Raw genomic sequence first — 12,685 nt, 5'->3', positions numbered from 1 at the left:
TGTCTGTTCATTTTTCTTAATTCCAGTCTGCTAAAACTTGCACATAGTTTGAATAGTCTTCTTTGGGATCTGACTTCTTCAATACAAACTTCAGGATGTGTGTATTGCTTATGGAGTCAACATGTGCATGTTTCAGGACATCTGAAGTTTAAATAAAAAGGCTTTTGTCCTGTGTGTTCCTGTTAATGTTTTGGGAAGAGAAACAGAGCAGATTGGAAGACTTTTTTTTTTTTTTTTAATTGTCATGAACAGCAAACCTATTCAGTATTGATTTATCTGGGATTTCATTTTATATTTTGAAGCTTTGTCAGCAATTCATAAACTTTACAGAGGATTTTGGCGTGTTTTTCTATAGGAAAAGTAATTTAAGTCTATAGCCAAAGAAATGGAGCCCATAGGCATTTGATTACTTTGTGTGCTGTGATCTGTTCTGTTCTCATTGTCCTCAGTGAAGAAGAGACTGCACACAGCATGGTACATGCTTTGTCTTTGTTTTGTTTTATTCAGGCCTAAGTTGTCGCTTGTAACCAGTGTTCAGGATACCCAAGTGCTGCATGCATTGGCCATGTTGAATGCAAATGCAAGTTACGTGCTTCTATCTAGCAAAAGGTTCTATTTTTAATGTATCTTGTTAATTCCAAGTCTTCCAAGGAAGACAGTTTTGGTCATACCATTAAGTTTTACCTGAACAATGGATATATAGAAATTCAGTAAGGCATGTGAACAGTATACATCTTATTATTTAAAATATTGTAAATCAAATTACTGTAACTTGAATGTAATTGATGAGTTTTCATTATGTGTTTTTATAGATAATCAGTTCTCTAATAGTAACTACAGATGTCAGCAAATTCTGAAAGGACAGGAATACGTAGTACTTAGGTCTGAAATTATTTTTTTTTCTGTGCTCTCGAGTGGACTATCACGCATGTGATAATGATCTACTTCTTAAATTGAAGCTGTTTTTTTAATAGTTGGAATTTAATCCACATTTGTTTTTCTTTTCTTGTTTCTCCTCTCATCCCCCAAATAGATGTGCATGTTCTGTGGGGATTAGGATTCATTCAAGCAGTGCACTGTTTTCTGAATTAAAAAAGTGAATTAAATATTTTTTTAAATAGTCACCAACTTTGATGAAAAACGTACCTGAAAGGTTTAACAGAAGCAACTGGAAAAATGCAGGACCTTTTCCATCTGACAAAAATATCAGTAGCCTTAAAAAGCAAAGAATGAAAAAGAGCATCGGTAGTTGTTGCTGGTTGTCCTGCTCAGTGGGATCTTTCCCGCATGAGAGACGGTGGCCAGGAGCACCCCTCAGTTCATTTCTTCTCATTGTGGTGCCAGTGTTGGGTTGACTTTCTGCTTAGCAGATTTCTTGGAAGTAGGTGATGCTCATAGGGCGTTGAGACAGATTCTGATACACAATGTTTGGTGGCTGACTCTCTTACACCTCTTCTTGGTTTTTTACTGAGAATGTGAGACCTGTCTTTTTAGTAGTTTAGCAGTACAGTGTGTGGTTGTACCTGGTTTTGCAGCAAGATGCTGCTTGTCAAAATGAAGCTTGACATAAAGATGCTGACATGAACACTTGAGAACATAGTTTGAGTGTACAGGACTGTAAAAAGCTTACTCTGGCAGTATCTGGCAGTATGCTTGTAAACATTTATTGTGCCTTGTTTGGTTCTATTTTGACCCTGACAGAGCCAACAGTGCGGGCAGAACTGATGGAACAGGTGCCTCATATTGCTATGTTCTGTCAAGAAAACAGACCTTCAATCCCATATGCTTTTTCCAAATACTTACTGCCTATTGTGGTACGATACCTCGCAGACCAGAATAACCAGGTAAGTGTCTTTTTACAAACAGTTTATTAGCTAGTTGAATATAGCTGGTGGTGAGATTTTCAATTTAAATAAGTTAGCATCATACAAGTGCGTAATATTTCGGGGTAAAAAGGTTTTGAATGACATGAAAGACATGGCACTCTGAGTTTTAATTAAAGAAAATTTCCAACATTTTTTCATCTAATGTGATCTTTTCTGATTTGGGGCCTTTTATCTGGTATTGTATTCTTACGGACAAAATCAAACAGTCATTTTGATAAGCTTACATAATTTAAGTCCTGGCAAAAAGGAACAGTAGTTATGAAAAACTGACTCCTGGGTATAATTCAATTTTTTAACACCATTATGTACCTTCATAACCATTTACTTGTATATCAATCCAATAAAGCTTTTGAATTGAACTTGTGTGGTTTGTTTCTCTGGATGTGTATGTTAGCTTGTCTAAAGCTTTCTCTAGGCTTCTCCATGTAATTTCAGACTAGACTAATCCTGGGTGATACATGAAGTATTTTAGGCCTCTGAGTTTGTCACTTTTTTTTCCTTGCCCTTTCCAGATTTTCTATAATTAAAAATAGGTACCAAAACCTATTTTTCTTAATAGTTGGTTTGCTGATTTATGTATAATACAACCACCATACTTCTGCTTGATATTCTCTTGCTAGCAGATCAGCGATTCTATTCATCGTCTTAACCTCTGTTGATACTCCGTAGTTCATTTGGCTGGTTTGCTCTGAAACAAAGATCTCAAAGGTGTTTTCAAAATTGCAGTATATAGTCTCTTGTTTTATGTAATGTTTTCTTTTCTGATGAACTTACTTTTTGAGAGGCAGGGGTTAGTGACATATGAAGTCAATTATTAATGGTTATCTTATTTTTGTAGTCTTTTTGTGTTAGATGGGACTAAGCAAAATTGTCTCTCAGAATTTAAAATACATTCAAAATAAATGCAGTTATTCATTGTCAGCCAAACTTCTTAATCTCAGAAAAAGAGGATTTGTTTAATAAAATTCACATTCCTTAGGACTTTATTACTCCCAATTAGTTGTGTTGCTTTTCTTGCATGAGCTTTGCCATGACTACTTTTTTTGACATTGCTGTCCTGTGTTTTGGGAAGTATGTAGGTGGACAGTTTTATAATAGCATTGCCTTAGTTTGCAATATGCAGGTGTTCTTGGGTTCAAACATAGTTTGTTTCAAACATGAAGTGTTTGCAAAAGTGGTTTTGGAGCACTTGTCCTTTCACTGACTGCAATTGGTATAGGTGTGTGGCAGTATGTAGGTACAGCTTTCAAAATACAGGACATATATTTAAACAAAACAAACAAAACAAACAAACAAAAAACAAAACAAAACAAACCCAAAACAAAAAACCCCTGTCTTTGAATCCCTTGATTCAATTTTTGTCTTTTTATGATAGGTAAGAAAAACAAGCCAGGCAGCATTGTTAGTTCTGTTGGAGCAAGAACTCATAGAGAGATACGATGTGGAGACCAAAGTATGCCCTGTTCTGATAGATCTGACAGCTCCAGACAGCAATGACGATGTGAAGACAGAAGCTGTGGGTGTAAGTAACAGCAATACCAAATCACGCAGTATAAAGTTTGCTTGAATGTTTGATGTTGCAATAATGGTAGTGTGTTTCCAAGATGCATATCCATGTGGTATTAAAGAGAAAAAATTATATTGCTATCCATAACTAATCTGTAACTTTTTCCATGCTGTGTTACACTCAAGTCAAGGTTAGATTTAAATTCAATAGCTTATATATGCAGTAAAGAAAAACCCAGCTGGACAAAACAGCGCAGAGGGTTAATTTTATTGAATCCTAAAGCATCTGCTATTGTTGGCTTTTTAGTTTTTTCAGGTTTGCTTGTTTTATGGAAGTTTAAATTGCAGATGTGGAAAATTTCCATCAGTGGAAAATCTTTTAACACTTGAATTTTGTTGGTCTTTGCTGTATATCTATTCTCTTTCTTGATTTTGTTTTATTTTATTGGACGAAATAATAAGCATCTGAGTTGATTAACTCATGGTTGGTTGGTCAGGATTTTTTTTTGCATTAGACACAACCTTAATTAAAAATTTTTATGTGTTGAATGAAAATAGTAAGCAAATTAATAAGTTAATTTATAAAGGTGAAATGGCAGATGATGTATGTCCTTATGTTTCCCTTGAATTTTTGCAATTTATGTTGATGCTTTTTGCTAGGTGATTTCCCCTGCCCATTATTTTTGTTTGAGAGAGACCTCATTTTTACTTTCATAATGTGGCTGGACTTGTAAACAATAAGCAGGTTGGGCATTATTGTATTTGGCACCAAATTTCTAGTACTTTCTTAAAGAAACTTACAAATACATAAGGGAATAAAATTTAAAGCAGAATTGTTTTACCCATCTTCATTGTTTCAAAGATATTGAAACTTGAGAAAGGCTTCTGTAGCTGACCAAGGCCCTAGAGGTTAGAAAAACAATAATTTGTTATTATAAGAATATTTAAGTAGTTCTACTGACGTGATTAGGAAAGTTAAACATAAAATTCTTTTAGATTACCTTCTTTTTTTAAAAGTTGTAGTAAAAATCAGAATGAAGGAGCAGTTAGAGGGAAAAGCTGTCACTTTCTTTGGTACGATATGCTTTTTCACTAATTGTGTGTTAGGGAGTTGCATATGAGCAACATGGAGTGTTGTAATTAATTTTTAAATCATACAGAAGTTGTAGAAGTTACTTAAGCATATTAATTGTCAATAATTTTCTGTAATTGTAAATATATGTATTCGTTAAGTATTGGAATAGTGAAAGAATCTTGTACTTGTGTGTTTTTTTTATTTTTGCAAGTCTGTTTGATAAGATACAAGAGTAATTTCCAAGAGTTCACTTATCTCCATTAGTTAGGAATTTGATACAGTTTGGTGAAAGACCAATGTCTTCTACAGCTGTGTTACATTATGACAGGGGAGGGTAAGAAAAAAAAAAAGTTTTTTGCAGAAGTGGCCAAACCTTTTCAATTCAAAATACGGATTTTTCTTCAATATTTTTCACAATTTTCAATAAAATTATGTGCATCAGAATGAAAAGTAAATGTAAAAAGCGTCTGCTTAACTGACATGGAATTTTGTGTTGTGCAAGCATCCCTGATTAGTGTCTGTCTTGCCATTAGATAATGTGCAAAATGGCCTCCATGGTGGGAAAGGACATCACGGAAAGACTTGTTCTTCCTAGGTTTTGCGAGATGTGCTGTGACTGCAGAATGTTTCATGTTCGTAAGGTATGAATTATCAGCATCTGATCTGGATTATCTGTGAAAGGAGTGTCATCAACTTGGAACTTGCATTTGTCTAAATGACTCTTTCCTGCAAGACCTCATCTGTGACATGTATAAGTGAAAGCTATGGCGTTTCTTTTGTAGCTCGCATTTCCACAGATTTTATATTTGACACTGAGTTTTTTCCAGAGTCCCTACCTTTATTATCAGAAACAAAGTATCTGCTTGTCCTTATGATTGCATAGGTAGCCACGAAAGTGTGAACCAACTGGTACAGCATCAGCCACCTGAGTTCGTATCTCTGTGTGTAGATGGAATTAAAGGTGCTCATTAAGATGAAATAAACCAGTACTCCATCATGGTAGTTAGGTGCTGAGGTTGTGTTTTGGTTTCACCCTGCCATTGCATAGCTTATTTTCCTTGAAAACTGCTTGTATTCTTTCATTTGATGGCACTTTGAATGTGTTTTATCCTCCTTCCCTTTCACTTAAGTTCTGGGGTGGTTCCTTCAGGATTAAAAAAGGCTGATTAAGCTTGAAATGAAGAAAACAATTTTTAATTTTTTTTTTTTAAAACCATGGGAACTGATGGAATGGGGAAGTGGCTGATACTGAGTTTGCACTGAAACCTGTTTTTATGGTTTTAAAAGCTGTTTACATTTTTCCTTCGATTTTGTTTGCTGTATTGAAACTACGGTCTTAGTGGTTTTTTCTTGCATTTTGTCTGCAAGGTATGTGCAGCCAATTTTGGAGATATCTGCAGTGTGGTTGGGCAGCAAGCCACTGAAGAAATGCTGGTAAGCCATTTCTTAAAGGATTTTTCTTTTTAATACAAGTCAGTAGTGAAGTTAGACAAGGTACAGAGAAGGGCAGCTAAAATGAGTAGACAACTGCTACATTCCCTTAGTAAACAGAACTAAAAAGCTGTGGCTCTTCAGTTTTGCTGACATGAGGTTATGATTGACGTTTACAGAATCTTGAAGGCAGCTACTATGAATACAGAACTCCTACTTGCCAAGTCACACAGTCTGGAGCTAAGGGGTACTCAATTCTAGAGCTAGGAGAAGGATTTAAACCAGACTGAAGAAAATACCTTGGGCTGCGGAGACAGAGAGTATTTGCAAGTTCAAAAATACATTAGGCAAGAAGTGGGCAAGAATGTCTTCTAATGTCCATAAATGCAATGAGAGATTGCAGATACAGGAGGAGCATGGGGGATATAGACTGCTAGAAGTGGCGAGGCTTATGTGGTCTCTTTAAACGGCATCACTTAATGCTGCTGTTCATTGATTTAATCTTTTAAAGTCAGTTTTCATACAATCATAGAATAGTTTGGGTTGGAAGGGACCTTTAAAGGTCATCTAGTCCAACCCTCCCTGCCATGGGCAGGGACATCTTCAACTCGATCAGGTTGCTCAGAGCCCCATCCAACCTGACCTTGAATGTTTCCAGAGATGAAACATCTGCCACCTCTGTGGGCAACCTGTTCCAGTGTTTCACCACCCTCATTGTGAAAAATTTCTTCTTTATATCTAGTCTAAATCTACCCTCTTTTAGAGATTTTAGATTTTTATCCTCTTCAGTTTTCCTGGTTGTAACAAAGCCTTACAACCCTCCCAGGAAGGAGCGAAAGAGAAAGAAAGGCAGAGAAAATAAATGAATCTGGTCAATAACAAATGAAGTAAAGGGAAGAGATACAAATTCAAAATGGAAAAGCAGGGAACTGGATGGAACAGTGAGCAGAGGATCCTTAACAGTGCGCCCCATTCCCCTGGCGGATCCAAGGAGCTGGTGGATGTTGCTAGGCTTGGAGATATGACAGGGCTAGGAAGCAGAAATCAGCCTGACAGTCTCTGGGATCCTTCTTCAAGCTTTCTTCTTTTGGGGATGTGGACAGTGAGCTTGTTGAGGGCCAGAGGAGGTTGATGAGTCGGTGCCATGAATTAGCGAGGGACTTGTATGGAGAGAGCGTAAATGCAGGCATGACTACAAGAGGCTCTGCAGCCTTTTGCAGATACGGTATTAGGACAGGTATACATAGTGTGACCCTCAGGGCATTTCTTATGTTCTTGCAGCATTTGCTGCATTTTTCCCTAGATCCTGTGTGATTCAAGCCATTTGATAATGAAGTATTGTTGCACAGATTTACATCCCATAATGTTTCTTGATTGGGAATGTAAATTAATTTCTCTCACGCAAATGCCCTCTTAGTGATACATGTCATGAATTTGGATTAAAACTTTGTAGTGGGTGCAATTAGACTGTGAAATAAAGAAGTGGTGGTTATTTTATGTGAAAGCAATGACATGGCTGATGGTTGGGGATCTCTTTCCATAACAGAAAATACCATTTTCTGCTCTTTTTGTGTTATTTTAAAAAGGAGGGGGGGGGGAAGGGGCAAAAAGCTGAATGGCTTTAGCTAAAACTTCATTTTGTAACGTAAATGCTTTTTTTAATCAGAAGCAAAGTCCAGAAAACTTTGCTGCAGAAAGTAGGAACAGCTGAACATCAATAATGGAGAACAGAGCTGTAGCAACAGTCATTATTGTAGTACTTGTATCTTACCACTCTGCCTGTTGCAAGCAAAGGCAGCCATGTGATGACCTGCATGTCTTTGCCTCACCTGCACTCTCTCCACAGTTTCATCCTTACCATTACTGTTTCCAAAAAACCTGAGCACCTGAGCAACTTCAAAATGCTTCGGTTTTATTAGTAAAACCACTGCTCTGTTCAAACATGTTTTCTCTTGCACCATATGCAGTATTTCTCTCATTCCTCTATGCAGTTCAGGTCCTGCTTTGTAGGGTAGGTGGTGACAGAGATTGGTAAATCTAACAATGAGACGTTTAGGCAGAAAAAAAAGTTTTTTTTTCTTTCTGAAGATGCTCTTCCTTTGCATTTCAGTGAGAATCTTACAAAAATCTGAAGTGGTCTCTGATAGGTAAAACGTTAATGCACCAGTGTTCTTTATGTTTTTGTTCCTTTCAATGTTATCGGCTTTAAAAGAATGGTGTAGAGATGAGGTTTTGTCTTATGGTAGGTTTTCTGGGCTTGAGGATATTTTTTGAGTTGGGTTTTTTGGGGTGTTTTTGGTTTAGGTTTCTAACCTAAATCAGGTTAGAAAGTAGTACTTTCTTGCTATTCTTCAGACAGGTGAATTTTCCTTATCTGTATCCATAAGTAACAGGAGAGCAACCGATTAGAAGGGCGGTGCTACTGAATGTGTGTTCTTTGTCTTGCAAATGTTAAACTAATGCATCTGAGTATGAGGGCAGAGAAAGAGATGAAGGAAATGAATGTGAAAAAAGAACTTACTTTGAAACAAGTACTGCCTGTTAAGACTTGCAAACTTACTCACTATGTTCCTAACAGCTACCGAGGTTCTTCCAGCTCTGCTCTGATAATGTGTGGGGAGTTAGGAAAGCCTGTGCTGAATGCTTCATGGCAGTTTCTTGTGCAACATCACAGGAAGTCCGGAGGACAAAATTGTCAACCCTTTTTATTAATTTGATTAGCGATCCTTCACGATGGGTAAGAATTGCTTTTTATTTCTTCAATAGTTGTCATATTTAAAGGATTTTACTGCAATACTCCTTATAGAACTTCTCCTCATAGGTGTGGATAACATAACTTGTTTCATGCACCTCAAGCAAAATTCTTCTTAGACTGCTTAGTTTGTCAATGGGTGTAGAGAGTCCCTCACATTTTCACTGCAGTACGTAAGAAAAACTGTGTCAGTGGGATAGCTTTTCTTAGCTACAGAACTGCCTGTGACTTAACATGGCTGAAAATCATTAACAAAACTGGAAAGTTAGGTGTGACTTCTTTGTATTTCTGCAGATTCCCTACCACCACCACCTTTTTTGGGGGAGAGTGGGGCAGTGGGGTGGTAGTGTTTGTTGTTGTTTTAGGGTTTGTTTGGTTTTGGTTTGTGGGTTTTTTTTTTTGGTGGCCTTTTTTTGTTGTTGTTGGTTTTGGGGTTTTTTTGTTGTTTTGGTGGTTGGTGTTTTGCTGTTTGTTTGGTTGGTTTTGGGTTGGTTTTTTTTGTTTGTTTGGTTTGTTTTGAATTTTTTTTTTTTCTTGAGGATCTACTCTTCAAACCTTGTTAAGTTTGTTACTGAGCAGACTACTTCCAAGAGCCAAAAGTAGATCTTTTGCACAGGAGAATGAGCTCTTGGATTCTTGAAAGTCGTGCAAGTTGTAGCCCAGCAGAATTAATCAAATAATAAAAAAGGAGGTAGATAAGATAATTGCTGAGAAGGGAAGAATAAATAGTAGGAGAAAGGAGGAGCAAGTGAACAACACAGACAAATAGGAAAGGGAAAGAAATGCAGAACTTATCATCAGTCAGACTTATGGTAGTGAAACATCTGTTCATTGCACATAATTTTTTTCTCTCAAGTTGTTAAAATTCTCAATGGAGCTTTCAAATTTACCTGCTTCTACTGTCTAAATAATTGTGATTTCTTTGGTTGTGAGGGATAGGCCTGTCAACTTAGTTACCCGTGATTTAACTGTTTTTACCCTGCTTTTTCTTAACTTTTTTTTTACTTGGCACTTTATTATACAGCTTGTTGACTCTTTCCAGACAAGAGCCTCTGCTGTTGCTTTCTTCAGTAGGCTTATGACCCTTCCAATTCCTAGTAGCAGGTGTTTATGTTTCATAGGACAGCAAGCTTTATATATATAAATAATTTTTTTCACCTTGGACTCTTTCCACTAGGTCCGCCAAGCTGCTTTTCAGTCTCTGGGGCCTTTCATATCAACTTTTGCTAATCCATCCAGCAGTGGCCAATACTTTAAAGAAGATGATGGTAAAAACCCTGAAAATTGTGGTTCTGCACAGGAAAACAGGTAGATAATTTGCTAAATCTACAAATTATTTTTTCTTCCGTGTTTTTCTTCTGTATGAACTGCAAGTTAAGAAAATTAACTTTTCTGTGTAAATTGAGTATTTATCTTGGTAAATGGAAAGATCTGGAACTTCTCATCTTACTTAATAGACTACCAGAACTTTCAGTTATTTACTAAAAATACATGACTATTCAGTAATTTAGGATACCTTAGGGTATACCTTCTGAGATGAAATGACTCAGATAGACAAGGGAGAGCAGTGGATATAGTCTACCTAGATTTCTTTAAGGCTTTTGCCATGGTCTCCCATAAGAATCTCGCAGAGAAGCTGATAAAGTATGGACTGAATGAGCAGGCAGTGAGGTGGATTGACAGCTGGCTGAATGGCTGGGCCCAGAGAGTGCTGATCAGCAACACATAGTTGGAGACCAGTAATTGGTTGTGTACTTCGGGGGTCAATATCGGGTCCAGTCCAGTCTTCATTAATGATCTGGATGGTGGAGCAGGGTGTACCCTCAGCAAATTTGCTGATGACACAAAACTGGGAGGAGTGGTTGATGTGCCAGAGGGTCGTGCTGCCATCCAGAGGGGCCTCAGTAGGCTGAAGAAAAGGGCTGGCAGGAACCTCTTGAAGTTCAACAAGGAGAAGTGCAAAGTCCTGCACCTGGGGAGGAACAACCCTCCATGCAGCAGTACAGGCTGGGGTCTAACCGGATGGAGAGCAGCATTGCAGAAAAGGCCCTGAGGGTCGTGGTGAACACCAGGTTGACCATGAACCAGCAATGTGCCCTTGCAGCAAAGAAGGCCAATGGTATCCTGGGCTGCATTAGGAGGAGTGTTGCCAGCATGTCGAGGGAGGTGGTCCTTCCCCTCTGCTCAGCACCTTTGAGGCCACAGCTGGAGTGCTGGGTCCAGTTCTGGGCTCCCCACTACAAGAGGGACATGGACATACTGGAGAGAGGCCAGGAAGGGCCACAAAGATGATGAAGAGACTGGAGTATCTCTCCTATGAGGAAAGGCTGAGAGAGCTGGGACTGCTCAGCCGGGAGAAGTGAAGGGTCAGGGGGGATCTTATCAATGTGCACCAATACCTGAAGGGAGGGTGGAAAGAGGATGGAGCCAGGCTCTTTTCAGTGGTGCCCAGTGACAGGACCAGAGGCAATGGCACAACCTGAAACACAGGAGGTTCCCTCTGAACATCAGGAAACACTTTTTTTTACTGTGAGGTTGACTGAGCACTGGCATAGGTTGTCCAGGGAGGCTATGAAGTCTCTGTCCTCCAAAATATTCTAAAGCCATCTGGACACAGTCCTGGGCAGGTGGCTCTGGGTGGCCCTGCTTGAGCAGGGGGGTTTGGCCCGGATGACCTCCAGAGGTCCCTTCCAACCTCAACCATTCTGTGATTCTGTGATTTATTTTGCTATGCTGTAAGTAAATCTAATTTGATAAATAGCAAGCTGATAGCATGTGTGAGAATTTTCAAGAGCATCTGTTTGCAACAAGTATATTTTGGTTTTTAAATGTTCATTTGCTTTTGCACTCAACAGTGAACAAGTCAGGACTGCAGAAGATGTCACAACAGAGGATGAGCACAACAGGACAGACGATCTGTCTTCACATGTTGATAATGACGGTTTTGCAACAAAACTTGAAAATGCCATGGAGGATCAAAGTACAGTGTCAAATAACTCCCAGAGGGGAAGTGATTTCCAGACTGAGTCATCCTTCCATTGCACTTTGTCTTCAGAATCTTGTGGGGAAATGGCTGATGAGAACAAGCGAAGTTCTCATTGCTGTACAGCAGGTCTGCGGGAGGCTGGGCTGAATTCACAGGAAACCTCTATTTCAGAGCAGGAATTGTACAACTCTTTCCATTTCTGGAGGACTCCACTTCCTGAAATAGATATTGACTTCGAGCTTCAGCAGACTTCTGAGATAATACTCGATAGAGAAATTCAGGAACTCACTATGCCAGTGTCTCCAAACATTCCTATGGCAACAAGGAAAGAATTGGAAGAAATGATAGAAAATTTGGAACCCCATATAGACGATCCAGATGTTAAAGGTATAGTAAAGATACTGAAGCATTTTTAGTGTTTAGAGATATGCAGATGTTGCTTTAGCAGTTTGGGCTTTAACCTTTCAGTTGTTTTAAGTCAGAAGTACTACTTTTTCCTAGTCCTCAAAGAGATTGTATCTATTTTGATTTAATTGTGAAAATTGATGGTGAACTAAAAGGGAACTTGCATTTGTGTAAAGATGTTTAAAGATAGTATGATTCCTTTCATAAACTGAACACACATACAGTTAGCAGTATAAACTTCTGACTGCCTGTTTTGACAGTATAATCAAATAGATGGTTCATAAGCTGTTGATCAGAAAATTAATTTGTAATTAGCATACATGCAAAATAAAAAGCAGATTAAGTTTTTTTTTTAAATATCAAAGTATGATAAATGGTTTTCATTTATGCATTATCCATTTTATTTTTAATGAATTAGTCTTCTCCATTTTTCTGCAAGATCTTTATTATTGCAGTCTCATGTTGTTGATTTAAGCGTGCCAAGTTTGTTGGGTCAAACTGAGAATTGATCCAAACTGAATTCTTGAAGTGAGCGCACATTCTCCATTTTAAAAGCTCTTGAAGGGTGGAGAAGGGTTTTGTAAGTATGACCAGCTGGTGGAGCAGCACTGCAGAGATACCTCTTGGGCTAAAATGACTTGGCT

General features: G+C 38.2%; 1 protein-coding gene across 14 annotated transcripts in view; it reads left to right on the top strand.

Annotated features, from left to right (window-relative positions):
- PPP4R1 (protein phosphatase 4 regulatory subunit 1) overlaps window positions 1-12,685 on the top strand; it is a 69,662-nt gene that overhangs the window by 34,239 nt on the left and 22,738 nt on the right. For 13 of the 14 annotated variants that reach the window (XR_012672381.1, XM_075142077.1, XM_075142076.1 and 10 more), the window contains 7 exons: window positions 1,702-1,844; window positions 3,262-3,408; window positions 5,001-5,108; window positions 5,836-5,901; window positions 8,477-8,635; window positions 9,828-9,958; window positions 11,506-12,023. Coding sequence is in view for 13 of the 14 variants with exons in the window: in XM_075142077.1 (XP_074998178.1) it covers window positions 1,702-1,844; window positions 3,262-3,408; window positions 5,001-5,108; window positions 5,836-5,901; window positions 8,477-8,635; window positions 9,828-9,958; window positions 11,506-12,023 (1,272 nt within the window). In the remaining variant the exon portion in view is untranslated. The remainder of the gene's footprint in view (window positions 1-1,701; window positions 1,845-3,261; window positions 3,409-5,000; window positions 5,109-5,835; window positions 5,902-8,476; window positions 8,636-9,827; window positions 9,959-11,505; window positions 12,024-12,685) is intronic. The other variant, XM_075142080.1, reaches the window with a different exon arrangement.

This window comes from Calonectris borealis, chromosome 2, assembly GCF_964195595.1.
Source record: "Calonectris borealis chromosome 2, bCalBor7.hap1.2, whole genome shotgun sequence".
Lineage (NCBI taxonomy): Eukaryota > Metazoa > Chordata > Aves > Procellariiformes > Procellariidae > Calonectris > Calonectris borealis.
The sequence above is the reverse complement of the archived record's forward strand: the minus strand, read 5'-3'. Positions and strand labels throughout refer to the sequence as shown.